The 11,294-nt window shown below is 63.6% G+C and overlaps 1 protein-coding gene across 1 annotated transcript in view; it reads left to right on the top strand.

Annotated features, from left to right (window-relative positions):
- The window catches only part of CACNA1I (calcium voltage-gated channel subunit alpha1 I), an 84,461-nt gene extending 74,734 nt beyond the window's left edge, over positions 1 to 9,727 (top strand). Inside the window, exons 29-36 of the mRNA XM_070411167.1 lie at positions 1,849 to 1,927; positions 2,793 to 2,914; positions 3,376 to 3,693; positions 3,933 to 4,076; positions 4,458 to 4,580; positions 5,137 to 5,302; positions 6,951 to 7,150; positions 8,075 to 9,727. Coding sequence (XP_070267268.1) covers positions 1,849 to 1,927; positions 2,793 to 2,914; positions 3,376 to 3,693; positions 3,933 to 4,076; positions 4,458 to 4,580; positions 5,137 to 5,302; positions 6,951 to 7,150; positions 8,075 to 8,671 — 1,749 coding nt within the window. The 3' untranslated portion in view covers positions 8,672 to 9,727. The remainder of the gene's footprint in view (positions 1 to 1,848; positions 1,928 to 2,792; positions 2,915 to 3,375; positions 3,694 to 3,932; positions 4,077 to 4,457; positions 4,581 to 5,136; positions 5,303 to 6,950; positions 7,151 to 8,074) is intronic.
- Positions 9,728 to 11,294: the final 1,567 nt, after the last annotated feature.

The following is an 11,294-nucleotide window of genomic DNA, read 5'->3' on the forward strand; positions in this document are numbered from 1 at the left end:
GAGAGAGGGTCTTTCCTGCCGCGGGAACAGAATATGCAAGTGGGGTCTGTCTCCTGTGGCTGGAGTCAGCGAGGAGGTCAGGCTGGGAGGGGGTCTGCAGGGCTAGGTCAGGCCTTTGATGCCAGGCCAGCAAACTCGGGCTCTGTCCTGCAGGCAGTGGGCACCACAGGAGGTTCTAGACAAGGGAAGCCTCACCCTTTTATTTATTTTTTATTTTTTTAAATATTTTTTTTTGGCTTTCAGAGAGGAGGGAGAGAAGGAGAGAGATAGAAACATCAATGATGAGAGAGAATCATCGATCGGCTGCCTTCTGCAGGCCCCATATTGGGGATCGAGCCTGCAACCGGGGCATATGCCCTGACCGGGAATCGAATCGTGACCTCCTCGAACAGTGACCTCCTGGTTCATAGCTCGACACTCAACCACTGAGCCACGCTGGCCAGGCATGGCCTCACCCTTTTAGAAGGTTGCTCTGGCAACTCCGAGGAAGATGGACTGGAGGGAGAGGCTGGAGGCAGGGAGGTGGGAGAGGAGGTGGCTGCAGCCGTACAAGCTCTGGAAGATGCTGAGGGAGGAGGGAAGGACTGATGGGAAGGGTGAGGTGGACGCTGGCTCACAAATGCTCCTGACTGGGGCCTGCAGAGGCGGGGAGCGGAGCCCAGGGCCCGGCCACTCCCGCACCATCTCCTCGCTGCCGGGGCCTCACACGTTGCCTCATAGGTGCTCGGTATGTGCTCATTTAATTAATGAATGAGCATCATTTAATTAGTCAGACACTGCTGGTGTGCTTGTAGAGCAGCTCGGAAGGGAACCCACCGCTGGTGCAAAAAGGCATTAGGAGGCTGTGATTAACGCGGTTTACTTTTCAGCAATTAATGCCAGCGTCTTCGGACTTATTCACGCCGGCCTTCTGAGGGCTCCAGGAGCTATTTCACTTCCAGGGCAAGAATGTGTTTGAGCCTTTTCTTATCCGTAGTAAGAAGCGGTCTCTGGCGTACAGATAGATTGGAAACACGTTTGGAATCTGGGACGTGTTCCTCCCACAGGAGCCGTGGGACAGGGGTGGCTGGGCATGCAGGACGCTTCTGGGGCCCACAGTTCTGCACGATTCCCATGTCCACTCCTCTCCGTGGCTGCGCTCCGTGCTGGTCTGAGGAAGCAGATGTGACTTCATCTAGTCATGTTCCTGCTCTCTAGAGCTTCCTAGAGCAACAGAGACAATGGCAGGGACACACCAGTTACACTCACACTGTCAGACTGCATCCCAGTTTGCCTGGAGGAAATCTAGGCAGGCTTCGTGGAGGAGGAGGCGTTATTGTAGAGACACCTGTCCCTTCCTCTCTGTATTCACCCAGGGGATGGCACTAACCACACACAGGTATATGGCGTAGCGATTGTGTTCATGGGCCCTGGGGCCAGTGGGCTGGCTTTGGATTTCAGTCCTACTCTAGTATTAGCGATGTGACCCTGGGCCAGGTATTTCACCGCCCAGTATATTTCTTTCTCAATTTGAAAAATGGAGGGGAAAAGAGAGTTTATGGATCAGTGTGTGGATAAGTGAACTAATGAATATGAAATGCTTGGGTCCAGGCTGCTGACAGTAAAGGCTTCACCAGCATTTTGCCATTATCTGTGCCCTGTGCTGGGCAGCCTGCCCCCGAGGAGGTCATGCAAGGGTGGCAGCCATGGACACAGACCCTGTGAAATGTTTCAGCTGCCCTGACCCTCAGGCTGGCCCTTTAACTGGAGCCTGCTGGCCCCCACCCCAGCCCTTCCCTGGCCTCGCAGCCTCCCCTCACCTCCCCGTCCCCACCTAGGCCCAATCCAGCCCACCTGCTGTCTCCACAGGTGGGCAACCTGGGCCTCCTCTTCATGCTGCTCTTCTTCATCTATGCCGCCCTGGGCGTGGAGCTCTTCGGGAAGCTGGGTGAGTGAAGCAGGCCCTGGGGGCGGGGGGAGGACCAGGTCTGGAGAAGGGCCTTTGGGGGGAGGCCTGAGGGCCCCCTGAGACTGTCACATCAGGGTCTTTTTACAAAATATATTTTTATTGATTTCAGAGAGGAAGGGAGAGGGTGAGAGAGATAGAAACATCAGTGATGAGAGAGAATCAGTGATCGGCTGCTGCCTGCACACCCTCTACTGGGGGCTGAGCCCACAACCTGAGCATGTGCCCTGACCAGGAATCGAACCATGACCTCCTGGTTTATAGGTCGACACTCAACCACTGAGCCACGCCGGCCGGCACATCAGGGTCTTTGTATTGGGGAGATGCCCCAACAGCAGGCCCTGGGGGGATGGGTGGGAGGCCCTCCGCCACCCGCACCCCTTCCCGTGTGAGGAGGAGCTTTTGAGAGGCGCTAGCCTCGGTCCACGTGCACACCCCAGGCCTACGCGTGGATGCCCACTTTGAGCCCCCACGCTGTCTGACCTCTCGAGATGCCCCCTCCGAGCCCACCAGCCAGTGCCCATCCTGGGCCAGGGCCACCCCTGCAAGCAGGACAGCCAGGGCTACCCCGGGCCAGCTCCAGAAAGCAGGGCTCCCCTGGCGGCCGGCCCACACCCACCCATCCTCTCCCTCTGGAACTGCTACTGGAGTTGGGGGAGGAGCCAGGATCACCTGAGCCTGAGCCCCAGCTTGTGTGCCACCTCCCTGAGCCCCAGTCTCTCCATCTGGGGGCAGGGCGCAGTCCACACGCACCTCCGCACCTCCGCACCTCCGAGGGCTGTCGTGGGAGTTCTGAGAGGAGGCCGGCGGGCTCCGCAGCGGGCCAGCTGACCGCCTTTCCTTTCAGTCTGCAACGACGAGAACCCGTGCGAGGGCATGAGCCGGCACGCCACCTTCGAGAACTTCGGCATGGCCTTCCTCACGCTCTTCCAGGTCTCCACGGGCGACAACTGGAACGGGATCATGAAGGTACTTGTGGGCAGGCTGGGCTGGGCAGGGAGAACTCAGGCTGGGTTCGAGAGCAAGGGTGCCGGTGACACCCGGCGGTCAGGCCTCCCGCCCTCTGCCTGCCCAGCGCCCATTGTACATGGGGGGGGGGGGGGGCAGGGCCCGGAGCAGCAGGGGGCCCTGCCTGGGGCCCAGAAGCACAGCGATGTGCAGGTGAAGCCAGAGGGGCTCGCTGTCCGCCCCTACAAGCTCAGATCAGGGCTCAGGTGTTAGGGGACATGACTCTCCCCAGGGCCAGAGCCCGGGGCAGGGGCTGCGGTCACTGCTCCTCCTGATGCCAGGGCCCTGGCATTTGCTGCCCCGCCCATCACCCCACGGAGGCCCTCTGGCTCCGGCCTGGGGTGGGTGGGGCAGGCTTGCAGAAGACAGAGGTGAGGCCTGAGCCGAGACCCTGGTCCTCACTGCCGCCCGCCCGCCCGCAGGACACGCTGCGGGACTGCACCCACGACGAGCGCAGCTGCCTGAGCAGCCTGCAGTTCGTGTCGCCGCTGTACTTCGTCAGCTTCGTGCTCACGGCCCAGTTCGTGCTCATCAACGTGGTGGTGGCCGTGCTCATGAAGCATCTGGACGACAGCAACAAGGAGGCGCAGGAGGACGCCGAGATGGACGCCGAGCTGGAGCTTGAGATGGCGCAGGGCCTGGGACCCGGCCCGCGGCTGCCCGTCGGAGGGCCGGGGGGGCCAGGCGGAGGGGGCGACGTCGAAGGCCACCTGTGCCCCCACTGCTACTCTCCAGCCCAGGTGGGCAGGGGCTGGGGTCGCCGCGGGCGGCATCTTGGGGCGGCCAGGGATGCCGCCCAGGGGGCCTTGGGCAGAGACTTCTGTCTTTTGGGGACCCCCTGCTCAGCTCCGAGTGACCCTGTGACGAGGGGTCGGGCCCAGGCCACAGGTGCAGAGGACCGAGGGCAGCTGTGCCCCGCCCACCCCACAGGCCCCACCAGTGATAATCCCACCTGTCCCCACCCGTCCTGTCCGCCTAGGAGAACCTGTGGCTGGACAGCGTCTCTTTAATCATCAAGGACTCCTTGGAGGGGGAGCTGACCATCATCGACAACCTGTCCGGGTCCGTCTTCCACCACTACTCCTCCCCGGCTGGCTGCCGGAGCTGCCATGACAAGCAGGAGGTGAGCCGGCGCCTGCGAGGGCTGGCCTTGGAGGGGGAGTGCCCAGCGCTGGGCAGACACTGCCCTGACTCACAGTGGCCAGCCTCCAGGGACACTTGGTCTGTGGACCAGCAAGTGGACCAGCTTTGGAGCTCCCGGCTCCCGGCACCTCCCCTGCCCTGGCCCAGCCCAGGCCTGGCTCTTCACTGGCTGTGATGCCATTGTGTCTCCCCACCTCCACCCCCGCCCCCGCCCAGGCTGGGCCCCCTCCCCAGGTGGGCATGCCATCCGTGCTCAGCAGATCTCGGAACCTCTCTGGCCACCATCCTGTGTCCTTCTGGGGGGCCAGCCCTGCCAGTCCCCGCCCCATGGGTGACCTGAGGCCGCCCCCTCTCCCTGCAGGTGCAGCTGGCTGAGACAGAAGCCTTCTCCCTGAACTCAGACAAGTCCTCGTCCATCCTGCTGGGCGATGACCTGAGTCTGGAGGACCCCACAGCCTGCCCGCTTCGCCCCAAAGACAGCAAGGTGAGCGGCCCTGTGGGCTCCTGGACAGCGAGTCTGTCCTTGCAGGCTGGTCTCCGCCCACTCAGCCAGGACACTGCTTCTTACCCGTGCCCCCTTTGAGCAGTGCCTGCTGTGGACCAGGCCCTCGGCTCTTGTTGGTCAGATGCAGGCAGTGGGGCTCAGAGAGGTGGAGAGATTTACCTGGAGTCACACAGCAACAAGTTCAGCCAGGACCCCAAGCACAGCTTCCAGCGGCCTCGGCTGCTCCTTCTTGCCTTGGATACTTTGTATCCAAATAAGAGGACCCTCTGCTGCCCTCACGGACCTCAGTGTCCAGAGGGGAGTGAACTGTGACCTGCCCCGGACAGCAGAGAGGCTTCCTGGAGGCGGGGCCCTCCCACCCGGGTTTTGGAAAATGACGATTGTCAGCCAGGTGGACAGGGCGAGGAGAAGGCCATCCCAGGTGTAGAGAGCGGCCCCAGCAGAGCATGTGGGTCAGAGGCATGAGGCAGCGTGGTGGGCCTGGCCCCTGCTCCTCCTCCACCGTCCTAACCCGTCTGCCTCCCGTTTACCGCAGGGTGAGCCGGACCCGGCCGAGCCCATTCGCGTGGGGGACCTGGGCGAATGCTTCTTCCCCTTGTCCAACACGGCCGTCTCCTCGGGTCCGGAGACACTCCTGTGCGAGATGGAGGCGATCGCGTTCAACCCCGTCCAGTCCTGGCTGAAACAGGAGGGCAGCCAAGGTGAGGGGTAGGCGCCCCCCCAGCTGCCCGCAGCCCTGCTCTCGGGTGGCCGCCTCAGAGGCAGCTGGTTGAGTGTTTCCCTCAGTATTCCTCCCCCCACCTCCCCCAGACTATTACATTGAGTGGAGAAAGAACTAGATAAATAACGATGATAAAAGATAGGAACCTCAGGTCTGACATAACAATGATAAAAGATCAAGAGCCAACTACTACTTAGAGAGGAGATAAAAATTATATCAAAGCCCCGACCAGGTGGCTCAGTTGGTTGGCGTGTCATCCCATTCGCCAAAAGGTTGCAGGTTTGGTTCCGGTCAGGACACATAACTAGGTTGTGGGTCTGGTTCCTGGTTGAGGCCCAGGCGGGAGGCAGCCCTTTTGTAAAACGTCCTGACATTTACCCGTTGGCCCTGCCCCTGGCATCCCGCGTTTGTGCTTTGGGCTCCAGGCTTAGCTGTGGGCACCAGGACAGAGGACTGAGCTGGCCTGTCCGTCACTAGGGTCCACTGTCACCTCGAGTCCTCTTAGAGGGTGACAGGAACCTGGGCTCACAGGAGTGGGACAGAGAGATCCGCTCAGCAGAAGAGGGGCCCCAAGACCCTGAGCTCACTCAGTACTCTCCCGGGAGGCCTGGCACCGAACACCTCCCAGAGCTGGGGGTGGAGCGACTTTCCCCGGGACTCATCCTAAAACCAGTGGCATCTGGGCCGGGCACGGTGGCTTAGGTGCTCCGACCCCAGACTTCCTGAACCACAAGTCAGGGCACAGCACCCGAGAGCCATCTCATCCCCCTTTAGTGAACCATTCGTTTGCGTTTTCCTTCAATAATGAGATGACAGAACAGAAGTCCCTGCACCTGGGGATGCTGTCCAGCCACCTTGGTTACATGTTCCCCAGTTCGTTCATCCCACCCCCACCCTAGGAGGCCCTAGGAGGCCCTGACGGAGGGGCTGTGGGCAGAGGCCACTGGCCGGCCCCGCTGCCCCGCCCGCATGTTCCCTCCCCCCTGTCCTGGCCCCTCTCCAGCCTCCAGGGGAGCAGACCAGGCAGACCCAGCAGCATCTGTGTGCTCAGCCCATGCAGTGCCCACCTGCCTGCTGTCCTAGACGGGCCCCAGGGCCTGACACGCCACGGGGTCCGGCCGGCCTGGGGGTGTCACTCATAACATCTGCTGTGCTCCTGGGACTGGGCTGGGAACCTCTGATCTGAGCCGGGGAGGTTCAGTGGCTGGGAGGGGAGCAGCAGGGGCTGCGGGGTGTGTGGGGAGGCAGCTTCTGAGGGCCGGAGGGCTGTGCCTGCCTGTCCCTAGGTGGGCAGGCTGCAGAAGGAGCGGGCTGGGGGCACGCCGGCCGGTCCCCATCCCCCGCGTCTCCCACCCCTCACGGGAGCAGCTGGTCCCCTTTTCACAGAGGCAGGGACCAGGGGTCCTGGCGCTGAGTCCACTTGGCTCCAGAAGCTGTGCCTTTGCCTGGTGCCTGTGCTCCCAGGAATCACACGGCCAGGCTCGCTGTTCTCTCTTGCTCTCACAGTGGGGACACCGAGGCTCAGAGAGGGAGATTTGCCCATAGTCTCACAGCCCGGCCCCGCCAGCCCACCCCCAGGGGCCCGCCAGCCTGAGCCTGCTCCTCAGCTCCCTCTCCTCCCTCCCCAGCGGCACCTTCGAGCCCCTTCTCCCCAGAGGCCTCCAGCCCGCTCCTGCCCATGCCAGCCGAGTTCTTCCACCCCGCCGTGTCCTCCAGCCAGAAGGGGCAGGAGAAGGGCGCCGGGGCCGGGGCCCTCCCCAAGATCGCCCTGCAGGGCTCCTGGGCATCCCTGCGGTCACCGAGCGTCAACTGCACCCTCCTCCGGCAGGTAAGGCACCTCCCTGGCTCCGGGAGCCCCTCCTGGGGGGCATCTGAGTTCCCGCTGGAGGTGGAAGGGCAGGTGGGCGATGGGAGGTTTGGTCTGGGGGCCACCTGTATTGGATTGGCAGGGCCACACCCGGGCATGCAGAGGGCCCTGCAGCCCCAAGACCCCGTTCTGTGGGTGGCAGACCCCGGCTCAGGGCTCAGGGAGAGGCAGGAGCTGCCCAGATGGCACAGTGTGGTGGAGGCAGGGCTGGGCCCAGGGCTCCTCTGGTCAACCCCAACTGTGTGCCCCACTGCATGCTGGGCTCGAGGCTGAAGCAGCTACAGAATGCGGAGTCCCTGCCCTGGGGCTTGCATTGCGTTTAATGTATGAGTTCGGAGGTGCTTATGGGAGAGACGGAATGCCAAGATCAATGGGTAAAGAGTATATAGTCTGTTTGGTAGCCACACTCACTGGGGAGATCATTGCACAGGAGAGGGGTCTATGGCGGGAGCAGGGGCGCTGGGAGTCAGGTGGAGGGGCTGGGAGGGCCCTGAGGTGGGAGCCTGGGGGTATCTGGGATGGGCTTTCCAGGCAGCCTGTGAGCAGAGGTGGGGGGTGGTGGGTGGTGGGAAGCTTGGTGCGGAGGGGCGGGCAGGAACCTCAGGCCAGGGTCTGACTGGGTTTGAGCAGGCCACTTCCGGCTGCCTCTGGGGCCAGAGAGCAGGATGGGGAGAGCCGGTGAGAGGCCCCTCAGTGACTGTCAGGAGAGCCACCTAGACGCTCAGGGGCAGTGGCTGGGAGGGGAGCAGCAGGGGGTGCGGGGTGTGTGGGGAGGCAGCTCCTGAGGGCCGGAGGGCTGTGCCTGCCTGTCCCTAGGTGGGCAGGCTGCAGAAGGAGCGGGCTGGGGGCACACCGGCCCGTCCCCATGCCCCGTGTCTCCCGCAGGCCACCGGGAGCGACACGTCGCTGGAGGCCAGCCGCAGCAGCTCAGCGGGCAGCCTGCAGACCACGCTGGAGGACAGCCTGACCCTGAGCGACAGCCCCCGGCGCGCCCTGGGGCCGCCCGCCCCCGCCCCGGGCCCCCGGGCCGGCCTGTCCCCCGCCACCCGCCGCCTGAGCCTGCGGGGCCGGGGCCTGTTCAGCCGGCGGGGTCTGCGGGCGCACCAGCGCAGCCACAGCAGCGGGGGCTCCACCAGCCCGGGCTGTACCCACCACGACTCCATGGACCCTTCGGACGAGGAGGGCGCAGGCCGGGGCGCGGGCGGCGGGGGTGGGGGCAGCGAGCACTCGGAGACCCTCAGCAGCCTCTCGCTCACCTCCCTCTTCTGCCCGCCGCCCGCGCCCTCGGGGCTCCCGCCCGCGCGGAGGTTCAGCAGCACCAGCAGCCTGGCCGCTGGCCCCAGCCGCCCCGGAGCCGCCGCGCCCCTCGGCCTGGCCCGGAGCCCCTCCTGGGCCGCAGATCACAGCAAAGACCCGCGGGGCCCGGCCCAGCCCCCCGGAGAGCTGCAGCCCGCAGACGCTGCCAGCAAGAGGAAGAGATGAGGGCCGCAGCGCCCAGAGCCCTCCGGTCTCACCTCGTTACCTCAGGAGCCAGGGGCAGACAGCAATACTGGGCCACAGCCTGGACTCCGCGGGCCCCCGGCGCCCGGCCACCCAGCGCCCGGCCACCCAGCGCCCGGCCACCCAGCGCCATGGAGTCGGGTCTGGGCGGGCTGAGGCCCAGACAAAGCCCAGACCGGCCTGGCCGTGGTCCTCCCCACGCAGATACATGTATATATATATATGCACATATAGAGAGAGACAGACATATATCTATATTTATTTTTTTTACTGAGAGCATATGACTTCCGGAAAGTGCTAAAGTGCGGGCTGGGGCCCAGGCAGAGGTTTTTGCCTGATGCTTAGGACCCAGGCCGGACCCGCCCTGGGCAGGTGGTCCTGCTGGGGCACCAGCGCCCCTACTTTTTGGTGTCTCCCCTGGGTTGGGAGTAGCTTGGAGAGGGCTCTCAGGCCCCCGAGGGTCCCACAGCCCAGGAGACAGGCCCAGAAAAAGCGAGGTCATTCAGGGTGCGATGTTTTCCTTTAAAGAAGAAATGCTGCTAAGATCCCGCCCCCTCCCCCCTCCCCCCATGTAGTGGGGTGTCTGTCTTGTCGTTCCTGACTGTCTAGTTGTGTCAACAGTCTCGTAGGCACCCAGAGTCCACAGACTCTTAGTCAACCAGTTAGATGTGTTTCTTTAGAACCATCAGGGGTAATAGTTGTATTTTCTTAGGGCTGGGGTGGGGGGTGGCGAGCAACTCCGAGGCTGGCAGGGGGCTCTGACCCGGGTGAGGCCCCTGCCCCAGTGGGCACTTCCCGGGGGGGGGGGGGGAGGGGGGAGGTCTGCTATGGCCTTGCCCCCGGGAGGCTGAGGGCAGGAGCGGAGGCAGCAGGAGACAAGACAGCCCTTGAGATGCTGGCAAGGTCAAGGCTGCCCCTGGCCTGTGCTGGCCGTGGCTTTTCTCCTCCCGGTGGGAGCGGGCGTGGGCACCTGCCTGGGCCGTGCGACACCCCCCTTCACACCCTGTCACCTGGAGCCAGCCCCCCCCCCCCCCCCCCCCCCACCCACACACACACACCCATCTCATTTTCCCACCTTCCCAAAGCTGCAGAGCGGGTTTCATACAGCAGTGCTGCTCACGCGGTTTGCAGACGGCATTTTTCTTTGAATAGTTGTGCACTTATTTCAGTATTCCTTAGGAAGGCAGCAGTAACTGAGCCCTTGACTTCACAGACATACTGCTTAGGTCAGGGCTAAGCTCTTAAAAGTGAGTAGACAGGTCAGTGTAAAGAGGGCTGGGGAGGTGTTGGCCGTCGGGCGTGGGACACGCTGCACTTAGCAATAACCAGGCCTTTTCCCTCTGAGATCTCAGATGGTTTGGCTGGGCCCTGCCTAGGGGGCCTGTCCTTGTCCCCAAACCCTGACCTCAAAGAACGTGGCTTCAGGCCGGGCCGGCAGGTGGTGCTTGTGGGGGTCGCTGCTTGGACAGGCTCTGGGTGTCTCCCAGGCTGGCACAGGGACCCTGGGGCCAGGGCTCTGCAGCAAAGGAAGGTGGTAATGAGTGACGTAAGCTTGGTGGCCTGCAAAGCCCTTCCCTTAGTAGCTGGTGGGGGGGAGGGAGGGAGAGGGTGGCCAGGCCCACTTTACAGGTGAGGAGACTGAGGCCTGGAGAGGCAGAGCGGCCAACTCAGAATCCCTCAGGGCCCTGGCAGCCAAGAGGCTGGGCACCCCCGGGGGCAGAGCCCGGCCGAGGCCTCTGTTGGTGCCGTGGAGCTGGGCCAGCAAGGCAGTCAGACCTGGATTTGCCCCTGTACCTCCGGAGCTCTCTGTGGATGGCAGGCCTCGGTGAGGGTACAGGACAGCAGCCTCCAGGGTGAGGGGTTTGCCAGGCTCTCTCTCGGTCTTGTCCTGCCCCTGGGCGGCCCATCCCTGGAGGGGGAGGCCGGGCACAAGTCCGAAGCTGCTGCAGAGCACCTGGGGCCGCCTCCCTTGCTGTGCTGATGGGCTCACTATGGCGCAGGCGAAGGGCAGGTAGGCCTGTCTGGCTCTGCGCGCCCTCCCCCTCCCCCCCAACACTGGGGGACAGTCCCAGCAGTGGCAGTTAGAGGGAACAGCACGCACATTAGTCACCATGTTCCTGGAGGGACCTGTGTGCTGGAGCCTGGAGGAGGGCAGTGGGCTCCTGTCTGGGGTAAGTGGGTGACTGGGCTTGGGCTCAGGGGACGGCATGGACACTGGCCAGCAGCTTCTTTCTGGGCACAGGCGTCACCCTGTTTGATAGGCACGGTGGCCCAGAGCAGTGCGCACACACCAGGGAAGTGATGAGAGAGCAGACATGTCCGAGGGTGGAACTAGCTGAGCCTAGAGGAGAGGAGCTTCGCCTGGGGAGTCATGGGAGACGGGTCTGGTTCCTGGAGGCCCAGTGCTGTTCCCAGGCCTGGGGCACAGAAGCGGTGACTGACCAGGGCAAGCTGCAATGGGCAGGGTTAGGTGATGGCCCCTTGGCCCTTCCTGATCCAGGGTCTGTCCGTCACAAAAGCACAAACTTGCCCTCATCCCCACAGGCCCGGCCCTGGGGCGAGTGGGGGCGCTGGTGTGGAGCTCCCCACGCTGCCTGTTTGCAGG

The sequence above is a fragment of the Myotis yumanensis genome, unplaced genomic scaffold (genome assembly GCF_028538775.1).
Source record: "Myotis yumanensis isolate MYYU_CA2020_CCGP unplaced genomic scaffold, mMyoYum1.0.hap1 SCAF_3, whole genome shotgun sequence".
NCBI classification, from domain to species: Eukaryota; Metazoa; Chordata; class Mammalia; order Chiroptera; family Vespertilionidae; genus Myotis; species Myotis yumanensis.